Genomic DNA, 18,159 nt, shown 5'->3' with positions numbered 1-18,159 from the left:
CTATAGGAGCTAAAAAGCATATTTAAAAATTTTTAAGATAACTACAGTAATGTACAATTCCAGTTTATACTTAAACATACTGACAAAGTAGAATCCCACACATCACTACAACTGTCAATCTTTTTTTGACTCAATAGAACGACACAATAAATATTTTTTGCTTAGTATATTGCTGCTTTGCTTTCCATCTCGAGCACACAATCAATCACTGAGTTTTACAGCAGTTTCTCTAAGCAATTTCTATATTTCTTCAAATTTGTTCTTCCAATCTTTCTATAGCATAATTCTCTCTTCAATTTCAAATATGGTACTCTAATCTAACTTCTTGTTTCCTAAAGTATGTCTTTTACCATAGGAGTAAAACATTCATACTTCAGCAAAATCAATTATATCAAAGCTTTAAATTATTGATCTACACATCAATTCTAAACGGTCTCTCCAGATTAAAGAAATTAACATAAGCAAACTCTTAAAATACGAATGCAGAACTGTTTTGTAAATAATATATCTAAGCTCCATTACTCTGACTGAAGTAATCAAAGAAATTCAGCAATTTACATATGGTGCTTCTTGAGTGCCATTAATACAGCTATAATCTAAACACACAAAAATCATGAAATGAAGATAGACCAAAGGAAGAAGTAAATTACACAGTACTTTCTTAGTTTGGCTCCTGATTCCTAACATTAATTTGCTTTCTCTCTAATAGGGAGAGACACTCCTCATTTAATTACCTCTCTTTCCAATGCAAGAACTTGTTAAATAAAATTGAACCTTTAAAATTTCCATTCAACTAAAACAATTCTGCCATCTGCAGGCTGGATGAAATAAAGCCAAATGAAATACAGGTAATCCAAAAATAACACCAGGGCACAGAATAATATTAACACTGCAGTTTTAAATAAAGGCAGCTAAAGGAATTTTTTTTTTAAACGAGTGCTTGTCATGTGAATCTTTGTTTAAATAATTCTGGCGTGATATTGGTGTAAGAATAGATTGAAAAGGTCAATGGATGACAACAGAAAAGGTATGCATAATAGTTTGTGTGAAAATAGCATTTACAGGTCTCGGCATGGTAATAAACCTACAAAACATGTCCCACAAACACTGTATGACATAATCCAATTTCTACCTGCTCAGCTTATACACAAAGACTGAAAGGGTATACTCCAAAATGACAATAGTGTCATTTCTCGTTGGTAATATTATTATAAGTGATTTTATTTCTTTTGTTTCTTATAATCTAACTTGTAATAATTTAATAATTTTCCCAATAAATTTATCAAATTTCACTCCCTCCCCAAAACTTCTCTAACACTAAGCAAAAAATGTGCTTTTGTTTTGATCACTTTTAGACATAAACCCACAAAGACAGGAAGAAAAGAAGGAAGAACAGTACAGTTTTGGAAGCAGAAAAGAGATGAGTCATAACTGACTAGAGACTCTAGAGCTGAATCCTAAGCCAGAAGTGGGGAAAGCTGAGACGATCGGCCTGGTTGACACACAGAATCCCCCAGAGGCCCAGGAACTGGGGTACCGAGGCCCTTTGGAAACGGGGGGGGGGGGGGGGCGGACCTGGGTGAACACTACTGGAGATGCAGTTAGACAGCTGGATCCCCTTCCTCAGTCCGGTGCAGGTAACACCCCACCTGATTCAACAGCAGACTGGAAGACCGGAGACCGTTTTCTTTGGAGAGGTAAAAGAGGGAACCCTTGGAATGGAGGTTCAACCTACACCCCTGGGGATACACAGACACGGCAAAAATAAGTTTCCTGAGAGATTATCTGATGTGACTGACAATACAGAATATTGTGCTGAGAAGCTATCAGGTGGCACGGGATGATTTAGCAATACGGAGAAAAAAAGAAAAAACTTAAAAGGTAGAAACTTCAGGAAAAGCAAAAAGAAAGGTAACAATAATAATAAGGGACAATATGTGCATAATATTTGTTTACTGTAAAAGCTGAATACAGATTTAACCAGGAATTGCAAAATAACTACACTGGGCGAGTCGGGGAGGGAAAACACAGGGGATGACACTGATCAGAAGTCATCCAGATAGTGTGTAAACAGAAATAGGCAGTGAGCGAAGGCCAGAAGAAAGCTACGAGCAAAGCCTGCTGCTTCTAAGGAGCAAGAGCACTGGGGATGGGGGACGAAGGCTCAGAGACCCCCTGCACTGGCATAGGCCTTTAGTGCTGTTTGACTATTTAAACTAGATGCATGTATTACTGTGTTAAAATAAACATTTTATTATTTACTAAAACGATTAATTTTTTTTTAAACTTAACAAGCAGCAGCATACGATGGTGATTTAGAGAACCGACAACGGAGCCAAACTGCCCGGGTTCGAATCACAGATCCATCGCTGCCAAGCTGCCTAGTCCTTCTGTGTCTCAGCTGCTGCTTCTGTAAAATACAGAGTTTCGTAAGGATTAAATTAGCTAACACATGCAAAGTCATTACAATGGGGCCTGGTAAAGAGTAAGTCAGTCTCAAAACTGTTAGCTATTTATTACCGACTGGCAGCACAGAAATGCTTAAGAGGGCGGACTGTGGGGCATCCGGACAGTCGGCTCGATGTATCACAACATCCCACTTTATGATCCCTCCTCAAGTGATGAGACGGGTTCACAGGTTCCCTTCACCTTCCCAAACCTGAAAGGTTCCTTTTTACTCTCTCCTTTACCTAATCCAGCCTTGTTCTCACAGCTCAAGTCCACTAACTCTTCATCTCTACGTCAGCGGTAGTGCACATCCGAGAGCCAAACTCTCACTAAAATCACTGGCCAACATTTCACCTTTGGTGGTACTGTCACAATGTTCACCACCAAGGCTGAACGGCACACCAGGCATTCAACCAACACCTACTGAGCGCCTGTCATCCTTGCCCTAGATGGATACGAGACCACCATCTTGACCTCAAAAGGGTATAGTTTAAATGGGAAGTCAAGCTAAATACACAAGTACCAGAGGGGAGTAGATAGAAGTGCGATGAGAACACCAAAGAGCTATGACAGCTGAGATTCCAGCTGATCAGAAAGAAAGAAAGAAGAAAATCTGTGCTAGTCCCACTTCATAATGATTAGAATAGCTGCTATCAAAAACCAGAAGACGAGTGTCAGCACGAGTGGAGAAACTGGAACACTTGGGCACTGCTGGCGGGAAAGTAAAACGGTGCAGCCACTGTGGAAAACAACACGACAGTTCCTCAAAAAATTAAACACAGAATTACCATTTGATCAAGCAATCCCACTTCTGGATATATACCCAAAAGAAGTGAAAGCAGGAACTCGAACTGCTATTTGTACACCCGTGTTCATAGCAGCATTATTCACAACAGCCAAAAGGTGAAAACAACTCAAACGTCCACTGAGATGAATGGGTAAACAAAATGTGGTATATACATATAATAAAATATGATTTGGCCTTAAAAAGGAACGAAATCCAGAACCTTCAACAACACAAATGAAACTTGAAGACATTATGCTAAGTAAAATAAGCCAGGCACAAAAAGACGAATATTTTATAATTCCGCTTTTATGAGGTACCTACAATAGGCAAATTCACAGAGAGAGAAAGCAGAACAGTGGTTCCCAGGGACTGGGGAGGGGATTGGAGAGTTATTGTTCAATGAGTATGGCGTTTCAGTTGGGGAAGATGCAAAGGTTCTGGAGATGGATGGTGACAGTTATAGAAAAATGTGAATGTTCTTAATGCCACAGAACTGTACACTCAAAATTAGTTAAAACGATAAATTTTATGTATATTTTACAATAAAAATCCTTTTAATTAAAAAAAAATCTGTGCTAGGCAAATAAAACAAGGTAAGGGGAACATCATATGCAAATAAAGAGGTAGGAATTATAGTTTAGTCTGACTGACGGGTAGAAGATAATGAAAATGGAAAGTGTGTCACATAAGTTAAAACGGTATGCTGGTACTATAGCTACTACAAGGTAATACACTTTAATACCGAGTTAATGGGTTTGATGTTATTTAAACAGCAATGGAAAGCCATGAAGAAATTTTTGAGCAAGTAAGAGAAATAACCACGATAAAAAATTGAACTTGTTTTCAGTTCCACATATATGGCCACATTCACAAGTCTGTAATTGACAAAAAACAAAACAAAACTGCACATGCTTTGAGATGGTCACAACTATAAAGCTAAAATAATGGGATTTTAAATACAAAGTGAAGATATCCATGAATGTGTCACCTGTTCTCATTTACTCAGATCATTAGACCTGAGAGACTGAAAAGGCACCTGGGGACCAGATCCTGTCAACATCTGGCCTTCATCCCAACAGTGGCAGAGAAATGGGAGGGTTTTAAGCTGGGAGTGGGCATTTCTGGAAGATAATTCCATGGCACAAGCATAGAGTGGAGAAGGAGAAAGACAAGAAGATCAGTTTGGTCATTCATTTGTTCATGTATTCAACAAATATTTATTCAATGTTCTTCTAGGAGCTAGAGATATCAAAAGTAAAGAAAGACAAAAACTCCTACTTTCATGGAGTTTACATTCTAAAGAGGGGAGACAGAAAATAAATAATACACCATGTCTGGTGGTGATATGGGCTAAGAAAAGAGGGGGAGGTAGGGCATCAGGCTGCAGGAGAGGAGCTGTTTTATCAGCTGATCAGAGGAGGCCTCCTCTGATTCAGTGAGCAGAGCTGACTGGAGGAAGCCACGCAAACCCTATGGCAGGGCCTTCTAAACAGGGGAAAGAGCAACAGCGAAGAATGAGTAAAGTGTGCTTGCTATGTACGCTGCCGCAGTGAGGGAGGGAGGGAGCAGAGGCATGGTGAGAGTTGAGGTCAGAGAGGCAGAGGATTCCTATCACACTGGGCCTTGTAACCACAGCAGACTTCAGATTTTATTCTGAGTTTAAAGACAAGCTCGTGGAGGGTTTTCAGCAGAGGAGCAGCATGGTCCGAGTTATAATTTAAAAGAAGCACTCTGAAAGTTGCATGGAGAACAGTCTGTACTGGGCCAAGGGTGGTGGGAGGGACATGCACGGGGACACTCCTGCAATTATCTAGATTAAAGGTGGTGGTAGCTTGCACCAGCGTAGTTGGTAGCGGAAGAAGCAGTGAGGAGTGGTCAGATTACATTTAAAAGGTAGAGCCAACAACAATTCTTGATAGATTGGACGTGGCATACGAAAGTCTGGAGTCAAGGATGCCTCCAGTTAAGAGTCAAGTGAAAAGACAAAACTCAAAATTAGATGCCATAGATCCAAAATGAAAATCTTTCTTCCTATAAAAAGTGCCCAAAGAGCCTTATAAACTACATAGACTTGATTCCTATTCATCTATTCAAAGGTAGACAGAAAAATTCCACTGAAAATCAGGTCAGTTATAAAGATCTGTGCTTACTCTTGTGCAAGGCACCAGCCTAGGGACACAATCCAGGGACACTACACTTGATCCTTCCACGTGTAGAAATTATACTTGCTCTCTTCCCTTCTTAGCATGAGAACTGCCATACAGACACACAATCCAGTACCCAACAGTATAAAGTGTATTGACTGATGGTGCGAGTGAGCTGGACGTGGGCAGTATCTCCCATTGCCCCTCCAGATCTTCTGTCAACCTGACCCCACACTTCTACAGACCTCCTTGTGCTCTGGCCTCCAGCTGGGTTCAGCCAATGGGCCGCACAAGCAGGAGACTGAAGGGAGAGAGAGAGGTCAGGGTATTTATTTCCTCAGCGTCTTCTCAGTGAAGACACCTGGAGCTGGCTGAATCTTTTTACCAAGGGGCACAGCTTCATCAGAGGTCCTCCCACAGGCTCCCTCTTTTCCAGTTCTAGTAACTGCTTCCTTCCCACACCTCTTCAGGCCTCGGGGTAGTGACAGCACCTTGTTCTAAACAGTCCCTTAATACAGCACCACCTCTACGCCCTGAATTCACAAAAATGGCCACTTTTAACCTCTCCTCAAATTACTCATTTTTAGAGTGTCATCTGTTCCCTACTGGGATCCTATAGAAAGACTTAAGAGGGGGGCACTTAAGTAATAAGAAAGGCTTCAAACCATAAGGAAGGTCATTCCATTTGAAGGAATAATAATAGTAAAAGAAAGGAAAGTACAGATGTTTAGGGAAAGGTGAGTGGTCTGATGACCCTAAATGCACAACTAAATTAACCCAAACCCAGATCTGAATCAGGATTTCCAAACTACTGGCTTTGCTGTAGTCACTTATGTAAACAGGTCCACCAGTCATTTGCATCTAGTCGGGACCCCTACATTAAAACACATCCTTCTTATCCTCAGATATGGTAAATATCCTTGCAAAGTAGAACAACTATTTTATGTAGGAAATGATCAAAACGTTTACGGAAATAGGCTGGAGAGCAGGCAGGATTTGTAGATAAACTACAGGGAGACCTACGAGCTCCCTGGAATGACATACAAAATTGAGCACGCATGCATTTTTCTGAAGAAGCGGTATAGCTTTCATCAGTTTTCAAACAGATTTGTGCCCCGCTAAAAACCAGTCCTAGTAGATTCCCAAGGAAGCTCTCCGGAATTATAACTTTGCCAACCTTAATTCTTCCCTAAAGCAGTTTCATGTAATAAACTCCCTGATGGCCGACAGGTCATCTGTTGATGGAATCTGCCGATTCTTTCAGACACTTAGTATCCAACAGCACGTGCTAAGGAGGCTGGCTGGAATGGCTAGGCACTCCGGCTGTAGAACTATTTCCTCCGGGTGAAATAAACCAAACACTTTAGAAGAGGTCTCAGCTCACAATACTGGTCTTCTTGGTGCTAAACCTTAAAATTAAAATTCTACATGAATCCCAGTTTTCTTTGCAATCTTGGAACAAGGGCAAAAAGAAATCACCACTCCACTTAAGAGTCTAGCAAAAGAATGAAGACACGCATAATAGTTTGGGGATTTACACATTTTGTTATAAAAGGCATCTAAAGCTCAAGACAACAATAAGGAATTTAACAGCACATCATCTTAGAAACTCACAGATAGGAGGATATTAACATATCTCTAACTCTCTTACAGGGTCCTGCCACCCTTTGTACACAGTCTAGATTTTCAGTGTCTTAAATTATTCTAAAATGATGTGGTATCATGACTCACTGAAATACTATTTCACAATGTAGATATTACTGAAATGTCTCACTTCATTAAAAATAAAGCGGAGGTGTAAAAAAGAACATACACATGGTGAACAAAACTTGCGCAAGCTGACAGTGTTCTGCTGACGTCTACAGCCAAGCTCTCACTTGACGGGGAGGTAGTCCGTGGTTAAGGACACAACCAGACACGGGCTGAAACCAGAGCTCTATCACAGAGAACAGCATCACTGCTGTGGGTGCTCAGTGACTTAATCACGTAAAGTGCTGAGAAGGGTGCATGGCACACAGCAAGCTCTCAATAAACACGACTTATTATTCCCAAACCCACTCCTCCAACTTCTTTCTTGCTGGGAGACCCCCAATTTTGTTCATTTGTGTACCTTTCTTGTGAATACATGCTCTGAGTTAATGACCCCACTGCCCCGTGTCTTAGTCCGTTCATACTGCTGTAACAAATACCTGAGACTGGTAGCTTATAAACAACATTCATTTCTCACAGTTCTGTAGGCCGGGAAGTCCAGGACCACGATGCTGGCAGGTTTGCTGTGGTGGCTGATGAGGACCCACTTTCTGCTTCATACATGGCACCTTCTGGCCACATCCTCACATGGTGGAAGGCGCTAGGCAGCTGTGTGCGGTCTCTTTTCTAAGGGCACTAATACCATCCATGAGGCCTCCCCTCATGTAAGCATCTACCAAAGGCCCCCACTTCCTAATACCACCACAGTGGGCATTAGGTTTCCACATGTAAATTTGGGGGTGGAAGGGGACACACAAATATTCAGTCTCCAGTACCCAGCCCCTTGATTCGTCAAAGTCAATTCATTCTAAGACATCTAACAAGAAAGGACTCCTTTTCTTCCTCTGGATGCTACGATGAGCATAGTTCCTAAGTAGGCATCCACCTAACTCACGAACCTTGGCCCAACAGCTAAACCTCACTGCGTCTCTTTTTCCTCACCTGTAAAACACAACTAACCCTTGCAGGTTCTTATGATGATCAGACATAATGCAAGTAAAGAATCCAAAATGAAGCCTGGCAAACACTGAATGCTGAAGCTACTTGGACTATCCCACTTCCACATACAGAACAAAATGTCTTAAAGCAATGCAAATGTGTACTTATTACTTTCTGATAATCCAGATCGTACTAGTTTCTCATGCTGTAGCTTCTACTAAGATCTTATTTATCCACTTCCTTTCTCCTTCCACGGCCACACACCTCAACTACTGAGTAGCCTAGATCTGTTTTGCTTAGGTGACCATACATTTCGCTTAGTCATTACTTACCCCTAGAAACAATTAAGACGGAGAAGCACATCACTACTGTCCTACTTTACCCAGATTGTCGTAGTAAGAGACATGCCAATCATTGATTCCCAACTGATACTTTCTTCTTAAAGACAACGTCCAAACTGCAGGCTTTGAAGGAATCAAAGGCTGTGTGCCCTATACCACAACTGACCTACACTGGGTCATCAGCTTCTCTATCCGGGGAATCTGGAATTAGATCACAGAAAGGATGGTGCACACTTGAACTAAACTGAAAGAGCATGAGCAGAAGGGCCTGAATCAGCAGGAAGGCAAGGTAAGCTGACATTACAGAGAAAAAAAGTCGTGAGTAAGCAGACTGGCAAGTCTGAGGAAAAAACAAATGAGAGCGAGAGAAGATGACAGTGGGGGCCCTAGAGAAATGGATGGGATGGTCACGGTGCACACGGCCCAGCAGCACTTCCTCTATGTGGCGTGAACTCTTCTTACAAATCCTACTTTACTTCAGCTGGTTTATGTGTTTCTGCTTCCACAGGTAAAGGAGAATTCAAAGAATGGGATCGGTCTCATCAGTATCAGCATAGAAGGATTTAGTAAGGACCAGGTCTAAAAGAGCATGCAAGTTTGGGCAGAAATACCATACCATCAGCTCCTATCAAAGAAACTGCCTCCTTGCTACAGAACTACTGTCAAAAACTCAGATGCCTACGGGGAACAGGAGGTAAGAGAGGTGGGCTAGGACCACCTTAAAGTTTTTCTTTAGATCCAGACACGCTTTATTTTCATATTAAATCTGTACGAATTTTCTTCCTTTACATAAACACCCACAGTATCTGCTCTCTCCCATTTTTCCTGGTCTACTTCTTGTTTCCTGCTTTCTGTAGAGATAAGGGTACAAGACGAGACCAACTAGAGGTGATGACAAACACTAAGGGACATTCAGCCTTGCTGGCTGAGAGGTAACAGAGAGTAGAGGAGACGCGGTAAACTAGAAGGAATTTCCCACCTAAAGAGAACACTCAGTCTCACCCAAATGTTAGCATATAAGACCTTAACTTTAAATTTTCAAGAGAAGACAAAAATCTAGATTTTTATGTAAAGTTCCCAGTGTTTAAATGTTGTCTGTAAATTTAATTTTCTTCTAAAATAATGTAAATCAGTTCACCAGCTGCCAACGTGCAATCCTACTGTAGACCTCTGTGTCCTTTTCTATGTGCCTAGATTTTAGCTTCCCTAGATACGTTTATTTCACATCTGTATATGCAAAGCCTGTGGTCATACGATAGGCAGAGCACTACAAAGGATGAACCTCATTTATTCTCTACTTGCATGTTATTTTAAATTCAACAAGTTATTCCTCAGAGACAACTTAAAACCAGTATTATTAATTAACAACTTATTAATAATTAATTAATTAGGTTCCAAACCATGCCATTTACTCTGAAAGAAGAGCAACGGGAACTCTTTAAAGTTAACTCCCTAGGTTGAAAAACTGTTTACAAACGCCACGCCACTCATGTAAACGCCACATCTGGCCCCTGGGTCTTTATGTCTGCTCTTCTCTCAGGCTGAAGGGCTGCCACCTCTAGGAAGCCTTCTTAGGTAGCCCCCTATCATCCCTAACTTACCCCACAGAGCTCACTGCACACAGTATCGTAATCTTAGAAAGATCTGCCCTTAACGTTTATCTCCCCAGGTGAACTGTAAATACCTGAAGGATAAGGCCTACACAGAATTTAGGATTGCAGCTCCAGAAGCTAGAGGTGACTAAACGGGCCACGAGCCAGAAGACAGAGAACACGCTCCGTTCAGTGAGTCAACCACTGCCCAAGCAGGCTACCACGTGCCTGACTCCTCACGCTCATTCTTTCACTCAGCATCAGCAGAATGGTCCACGACCGTCTCCACCTTCTCAATAAAGTTCAAAGAATGAAACACGCTAGGGATGTGTTACGTCAAACATAGATAAAAAATTATATATACATATATTTTTTCCTCTTCAGTTCATTAATTATATTATGCTGTGTGGCTTTGGGAGATCCTCTTAATTTCTCTGAGCCTTACTTAGTGTTTTCGTCCAATAAAATGCAGATAATGCCAACTTTACTAGGTTGTTGTGAGAAGGGAGTGAGGAGTTCTACTAAGTGCTAAGCACTGGTATATGTCATAGTTCATTAAAATGCTGCCAACAAATGCCTTTTAAGGAAACCAAAACTCCAAGAGTACTCCCAACTGACAGATTTCTAAATCTTGGATAGACGTGTGAAAGACAAAATAGCTCAATAACTGTACTTAATCCACATAGTCTATAGATTACCAAATAATTGCTTAGTTTTACGAAAATACAATTTCTACCAATCTCAGAGAAAAATGAACAAACATGGTATAAATTCATGCTTTGTAAAACTAATAGTTCAAGGATTGCCACGTGTATTCAGCACGGCAAAACAAAAAACTATAGATGAAAAGTTACACAAATTTTGACTCAGTATTAGAAAAAAACTCCAAAATTTCCAAGAAACTTAGAGCTACCCAACAACACAGGCAGCTTCTGTGGTGGGCAGAATGCCCTTGCCTTCCTAAGACATCCAGTCCTAAGGCCCAGAAGCTGTGAATATGTCACTTCACATGGCAAGGAGGAGTTCAGGTTAAAGCAGGAATTAAGGTTGCTAACAGTGGACCGTGAGATAGGGTGAGCATCCTGGATTATCCATGCTGGCCCGTCTAATCACAGGGTCCTTCTAACTGAAAGAGGGAGGCCTAGGAAACTCAGACAGCTTCCTCAGGATGTCATGTCCTCTCCCTCACAAATGATGTCCAAGCAGAGCCAGGAAAGTTGCTCACAGTGTGTGGGGGGGTAGGTAAAAGGTCATGATGCATCACAGAAAGATTGCCTAATTGAGTTTCTAAAGGTAAGAGTCCTTAAACTGGGTCTAAGGAAAATCCCTGAGAAGATGTAGAGCATTCAAAGATTCTCAAAAGGATCTGTTCTACAAGCAAGGTTAAGAACACTTTTCCTAGATTACTTTCAACACTGAGCGTTTACTATTCAATGATTTTCTAAGACAGTGAGTCTCAAAGTGTAGCCCATCAAACACCAACATATATCAACACTCACCTAAGGTAGTTTGTAAAATGCAGATGCCTGAGCTCCCAGCCCAGACAGAATCTCTGAGAGGTGTAGGAAAGTTCAATATTTAACAAACTGGGGGGAGCAAGGACGGAATTCTATACACAGTTAAAGAACCACTGCTCCAAAAAGTATTTTATGAAACATTAAGCTGAAGATACTGAAATAAATTGTTCCCATCTCCGAATCTTTAGAAATCTCAGTTCACTCATCTTCCCGTGTGACAGTAACGTTTTTTTTTCTGAGCCTCAGGTAGCTTAGAATATGTAGGCAATGCCGACTACACCTAATTTTTTAGATTAAAATTCATTCTGTGGAGTGCCAGAATGATGATTAGCAGGTAATATGTAACACACAAAAATTGTTAGTCCTATTCCCCCACCCCACCCCTATGTAAGGGAAAATAATGCCGGCATCCTGTATCAAGTGCTATTAAATACTGGAAGCCTTGTATTAATTGGGTCAATATCATTGCTAAATGCCAACTTTCTACGATAAATTTCTTGGTATGACTCCCCTCCTAAATTTTCACTATTTCAAACGCATGTTTTGCTTAAAACATTCTCCCAGACCTATGTCTGAGATGCCACGGACGTTTAAAAACTAAGTCCTTGACTAGTCGTAGCGGGGGGCAACCCGAGTGGCCTCGAAGAAAAGATCTCCTAATAGAGACGGACCAAGACGATGAATAAGGACGGCTAAGAGTTGCTTTTGAACCTTGGCAACCTTAGGCAGCTTTTCCCCGCCCCAAAAGCTTGACAACCCTGAAGCCACCTGAGCCGTGACCGGGAAGCGGCCTACGAGAAGAGCGTTTAGGACCTCTCTGCGTGCCTCGCAAATAACCCAAATTCTAAGGCAAGGTCACAGAGCAGCCATCCCAGCAGGGGACGAGGGACGGAGTCAAGTTCCCCCAGCTCCCCAGAAAGCCCTTCGCGGCATGCACCAGGCCAAGTTCGCAGAGCCCTCCCCGAAAACAGGCCAGGGGATCAGGGAGCCCCGGGTACCTCCACGTCCCAGATGCAGGCCCTCAATCAGGAAGCCCCTGACCCTGGCCCACCCTCAGCCAGCCCGAGGAGCTGCGCGAGCCCAGCCACTCACCCTGCAGCCGCCGCGTGCTGTGAAGCCATCTCCGACTAGCTCCGCGGCCGGCGGACCACCCGGCAGCCCCCTTAAGCACCGCCGGGCCTCGGCGGCCGCCGAAGCCCAACACGCAGCGAAGCAGCCACGGCTCCCAGCCCAGCCTCCAGGGGGCCGCCATCTTCCCGGCCTTCTCGCGGGCTGCCCGCGGCGCCGCCTGATCGCGCAGTCCTCAGGCCCCCGAGCCCCGCCTCCCCCGGAGGCCACGCCCCCTGGGCGCCTCGGACCCACGAGCCCTCGTGGCCCCGCCTCCCGGCCGGGCGGCCCCGCCGCGGGATCTGCGGTCCGCGAGGCCCTACGGGCTGTCTTCCGCCGGGTCCGCCCCGCCCCCGGGCTGCCCTCCGCGCCGCCTGCGGGCCTGTGTGGTGTCGCCAGTCAGCCTCGCTGGAGGCCGGGAGCAGCGCGCGTGAGAGTAGAGGCCGCGAGTCCCCCGGTCCGGCCATGTCGGGCTGTCACGCTCCGGAGGGAGACTGCTGCTCGCGGCGAGGCGGCGCGCAGGTAGGGGCGGGCGGCGGGGGCCTGGCTTCCGAGGAGGCGGGCGCGGCTGGGGCAGCGGGGCACGGGGAGCGGCGGAGGGCGGTGGTGGTCATGGGGGAGGCAGCGGGGCACGGGGAGCGGCGGAGGCCGCTGGGGGTCACGGGGAGCGGGAGGGCGCGGGGCTGGCGGGGGGCTGCAGGGCACGGGGAGCGGCGGGGAGCGGCGGCGCGCGGGGCTGGCGGGGGGCTGCAGGACACGGGGAGCGGCGGGGAGCGGCGGCGCGCGGGGCTGGCGGGGGGCTGCAGGGCACGGGGAGCGGCGGGGCACGAGGAGCGGGGTCCAGGGGGTGGCGGAGGGCTGCGAGGCACCGGGCGCTGTGGGGCGGCGGGGGCAGCTACGGGGGTCGGTGGGGAGCTGGGGGTTGCTGGGCACCGGGCTCGGCTCCGGGGTCGGTGAGTCGCAGAGGACTGAAGGGCACCAGGGGCGGCGGGGGGCGGCGGGGGACGGCAGGGGCCGCGTGGGGCCGCGTGGGACTGGGGGGCCTTCGGGGCGGCCGGACGCGCCCCCTGCGCCCCGGGTGCGCCGCGCGGCCAGGCGGTCCAGGCTGTCGAGGGCGGGAGCTGGGCAGCGATGGTTGAAGAGGGTGAAATAACGGAGTGAGCGGAGCGCTGGCGTCTTGAGGGTGTGCTTCACGACAGCCGATGGGGAGGACGATGGGGAGGACCGGCCCCCGGGGAGGTGAAGCGCTGCCGTGGACCGGGAGCTGGGACCGTGCGCGCGAGCTTGTCCCCTTTGCCCTGGCCGCCAGCCCGGCGTTGGGCAGCAGTGGACACTCGGAACTCAGGTGTCGGCCTGAGTAGCCCGCACCTTTTCTCCGGGCGTTGCTCTCTGCCCGCCACAGTTTAGATTGACTGTGGGGTCGTCGTAGAAATGGTTCTTCCTTAAGCAGATGTTAAAGGAAAATCCACCCTCGGGCTGCATGCCCTTTTCAGGCATTATCCACACCAGCCTTGCTCAAGGGTACAGTAGTGATCAAGACAAGTGGCCTGGGGTCTGGAGGAAAACTAGAGGGATGAACAGTTACAATGCAGTGTGAGAAGCCCAGCTTAAGAGGTGGGAGACCCCCCTAAAATTATCCCTCTTATTTCTCCTGTGGTTTTTTTCTTAGGGCTGAAGGTCCCAATTAAAAAGTGATAACACGTGGGAGATTTTATCGGGAAGTACTTGTCAGTGTCTTCTGAGGAAAATTCGCGACAATTCAAAGAGCAGCAGATATTTGAGCAGTTAGAATTGCAATTTGGGAGACAGGTTCAGGCAGAAACCCAAAGTGTGCTCTGAAGAAGATAAGAGGAGGCAAGGGTTTATAAAGGCAGAAAGAGATCAATTACACGGGGGGTTTGCAAAATTTGTGATTGGTGCTGGCAACAACTGCTACTTCTTAGCTAGACTGAATGGTTTCGAAGGCCATCTATAGGGCAAAAAGTTACCTATGAGAGTAAGCATGTTTCTCGAAAGAAGGTTAAGATGACAGCAGTGAAGCACAGGTCAAAAGTTACATTCCATGTGGGTAGAGATGTGTGTGTCTGAGCCCCATGTCCTTCATGGCCTCGCAGCCCCATTTTAGCAGCCTTGACATGGTTACTCCATTTTGTTATCCCCATCCCCATTTTCCCCTTTTGCTCAAGATCTTTCTGCAGAAAGCACCACAGATCAACTGTTTGATATATTGATATTTCCTTCGTTGCCAGGAAGGCTCATTCCTAGGACGTCATATCTGTCTTAGGGGTTTAGAGCAAGGTGTACAGTAGGAGTAATGCTATCAGAGGCTCTGGCCGCATCTGAGCAATGAGGCAGTCAGAAAATGAGTCTTAGGCATAGTCTCTAGCTGGAAAAAGTATCAAGTCCTTTATTCGGAGGATCCTCTCAAGGTTGGTGGATCATTTCAAGTCGCTGAGCAATCGTTATTCTGGAGGTAGGGACAGGCATGCAGCATCAAGAAGTGCGAATCATTAGCAGTTTAAAGGTGGCAAAGATTGAACAAAGCAGAACAATAATCCTTAGTAAGGCTTAGAACCCTGATCTCAAAGGAGCTCTGAGGCCAGAGGGTAACTGACCAAACAGGTCAGAGTGTTCTGGGAGGCAGCAGTATGATCTGTATGGCTGAGGAGTTTGATATTATCTTTTATGACCTTCAGCTCTTGTTTTATGTGGCCAGAGCGATTTATGTAGGAGCAACATTCTTCTCCCAGGAATGCACAAGTGCCCCCTTTTTGAGCAGTTAGGATGTCAAGAGCCCTTTGGTTGTCTGATGCAATCCCCCTGGGGGAATCCAGGGATCGTTGTTGAGCCAGTGCTCAAGTCTAGAATTTGCCAAGATAGCTGTGGTTGGGGATAAAATTTTTGTCAACAGGTGATCATGGAAAACATCAATCCAAGGGACAGAGCCTTTGGCAATGGTAATCAGTGGAGAGTAGATGGGGTGTAAAAACGGGTTGCCAAGTTTCGCCTAGATCTATGAGATTGTGATTGGGTTTATTCTTTAACAAGAAGTTGAAATGGAATATTCTGATATCCTAAAAGGTGTTTTGTGTCATATACCAGGTGTCTAGACATTCGTAAGTCCATGGTTCCTTGTAGTAATCACACACAAAGGTGAACCCAAAAGGGGGCACATAGTATGCAGTGCCTTCTAGTTCTATAGTGGTGGCAGTGGTCAGGAGCGCTTGGTAAGGTCCTTTCCAAATGGGGCTCCAGGGCTGCCTCTGAGGATGCTTCCAGAATACCTAGTACCAGGCTCTAGACTGACTAACAGGATCCTCTAAATTGGAATCTGGGAAAGCGTCTTTAACCTGCTGATGATGGATTTCAGTATAAGTCATTAGAGACTCAGAGTAGCTGGTCATACTAGCATAAGACAACAGGGGGTCAGCAGAAGGTTGTTTACCAGTAGACACTGATCTGCTGGTGACTGTCTCATGAGGAGTTAGTCTCTGTTTTCCAAAGAGGGCACTGCGAACAGTCAGCAGGACCAAAGGCAATACCTCAGGCCAGAGGAGTCTAGTCTACAGTATATAACAAAACCTCAAAGGCTCTAACAGGACTAGTATCTAATATTTACAAAGGTGCAAACGTGATTTTTCTCTACAGTTACCCTCATTTTTTTATCAAAGATAATCACAGTAAAACTGATCTGTTTATATTAAAAATTTGACCTGACTATTTATACAAGTGAAAACAAGAACACTCACTGAGTGTTTCTGAATTCTGGAGGGATCAGGTAGGGAGAAAAAGTAAATGTGTCATCCTTGTTCACACCAAATTGTAGATAGCTTAAGAGAAAAAGTTTCTTTAAATCTGGAAAAACAAAACATTAGAGCATCTTTCTCAGCTCATGTAGTCTCGTGTAATTTAATATTTCTTCTGCTTGAGTCCAGTTTTTCCATTCGTTTTCTCGACTTTGCCTGATGATTGAGGATAGTAGGAACAGTGATAATTCCAAGAAGTTTGACAAGTTTTTGTTAAGGTTTGTATGATATGCCCAGTGAAGTGGATGCCTTAATCCCTGGAGATTGGAAGGTATACCCCAAGTGGGAAATACATTCCCTAACAGTTTCTTTGCTGCTGTGAGGGCATCAGCTGTGTGGCAAGGGAGGGCTTGACGCCATCTGGAAAACATGCATACCATAGCAAGAACAGAATGATAACCCATACTAAGTGGCAGTTGAATGAAACTCAGCTGCAGGTGCTCAAACGACCCAGAGGGAGGAGTTCTGAGGCCCCTGGGGACAGAATTCTTTTTCTGGAATGTAAAAATGAAAAAAATGGGGTTTGCCAGGGAGTGGGAAGAACCAAGCAGCCATCTTGGGTTTCCGAGAGCCCCAACTGTTTGTTTAATTTACAGCCATTGTTTTCCCACCTTAATTTCTCTGATTCTGGAGCAGACTGTTGCCGTGTTACGAGGACATCAGGATGACAAAACTCTGGTAATGAGAGGTCAACTTTTTTTTTCTTTTTTTTGGCAAGAGAAGCAGTGGACTTCATCCACGTGTGTCATAACCTTTAGATTCTGTTGTTGCTGCCTTTGCAGGAAAGTCAGCTAAGGAGCTTTGATATCCAGCGTGAGCCTTAATTTTGATGACAGACAACATTTTACACCAGGACATGTTAGACTTCCAAGATTTTTACATAATTTCTGGAACTATTATAACATATACTTATAAAGATTTAGCATAAAGAGGGCTTAATGTTATTTCTTATTTGAAAATGCTTCCCATGTAACTTAACATCAGATAGGCCTAATGAGTTTAATATCTTTCAGGTCTCAAAATGAAGACTTTATTTAGAATTTTATTTTTGGAAAGTTTTTCAAAAAATATCAAAAAAGTTTTAAAACATTCAATCAAAAAGGATCACAGATTTTTATGAAACAGTACTTAATTATCGATTTAACCAAAGTGACAGAGATTTTTAAGGCAAACACAAAGTTACATAGTTCTGAGCAAAACCCAGCGTTTCTAAATAATCAAAGACTTGGTAAAGACAAAACACGGAATCTTTGTTTCCTAGGCGGGATACATTCAAGATACAAAATCTGTCTTTACAATTTCTTAGTAAGAGCAGACCAGTAATCAGAAGACTTTGTCCTTTAATATAGAGAAAAACCGAATTGTAACTTTGGACCAGTGTACTTTTAATATTAAAATTCATTTTTAAATAAATTAATTTTAATTTTAGCCAACTTGACTACACATCAAAATTTCTTTTTAAAGGTTCCTTTTTCACAAACCTACAACTTTCTATATCTATTTCCTATGTCTATTTACTTTCTATATTTATCTATTTATATCTTATCTTTTTCTTTCTTATTTTGAAACAATCATTTTAGGACAAAATTACTTTCTTGTTTTCATTTAACAAAAACACATCTTCATTCTTCATACCTTCTCTTACGGAAAAATCATATCCTACTTTCCTTGTGTACTTTTCATATATAATCATTTTCTTCATTTCAAAAACTTAACAAAGTTTAGCTGA

At 44.2% G+C, this 18,159-nt stretch overlaps 2 protein-coding genes across 11 annotated transcripts in view; one reads left to right on the top strand and one right to left on the bottom strand.

The window, feature by feature from the left end:
• Nucleotides 1-12,895, bottom strand: part of PDHX (pyruvate dehydrogenase complex component X) — a 180,024-nt gene extending 167,129 nt beyond the window's left edge. For 6 of the 7 annotated variants that reach the window (XR_011524054.1, XR_011524055.1, XR_011524053.1 and 3 more), the window contains exon 1: nucleotides 12,610-12,856. Coding sequence is in view for 1 of the 7 variants with exons in the window: in XM_070564756.1 (XP_070420857.1) it covers nucleotides 12,610-12,769 (160 nt within the window). In the remaining 6 variants the exon portion in view is untranslated. Of the gene's footprint in view, nucleotides 1-12,609 lie in introns of all 7 variants that reach the window. The other variant, XM_070564756.1, reaches the window with a different exon arrangement.
• Nucleotides 12,854-18,159, top strand: part of APIP (APAF1 interacting protein) — a 32,956-nt gene continuing 27,650 nt past the window's right edge. For 2 of the 4 annotated variants that reach the window (XM_070564757.1, XM_008539869.2), the window contains exon 1: nucleotides 13,667-17,108. In XM_070564757.1, the coding sequence (XP_070420858.1) occupies nucleotides 16,851-17,108 (258 nt within the window). In that variant the 5' untranslated portion in view covers nucleotides 13,667-16,850. Of the gene's footprint in view, nucleotides 13,147-13,666; nucleotides 17,109-18,159 lie in introns of those variants that run through there. The other 2 variants (XM_070564758.1, XM_070564759.1) reach the window with 2 other exon arrangements.

This window comes from Equus przewalskii, chromosome 11, assembly GCF_037783145.1.
Source record: "Equus przewalskii isolate Varuska chromosome 11, EquPr2, whole genome shotgun sequence".
NCBI lineage: Eukaryota > Metazoa > Chordata > Mammalia > Perissodactyla > Equidae > Equus > Equus przewalskii.
This window is presented reverse-complemented; position numbering and strand designations above follow the sequence as displayed.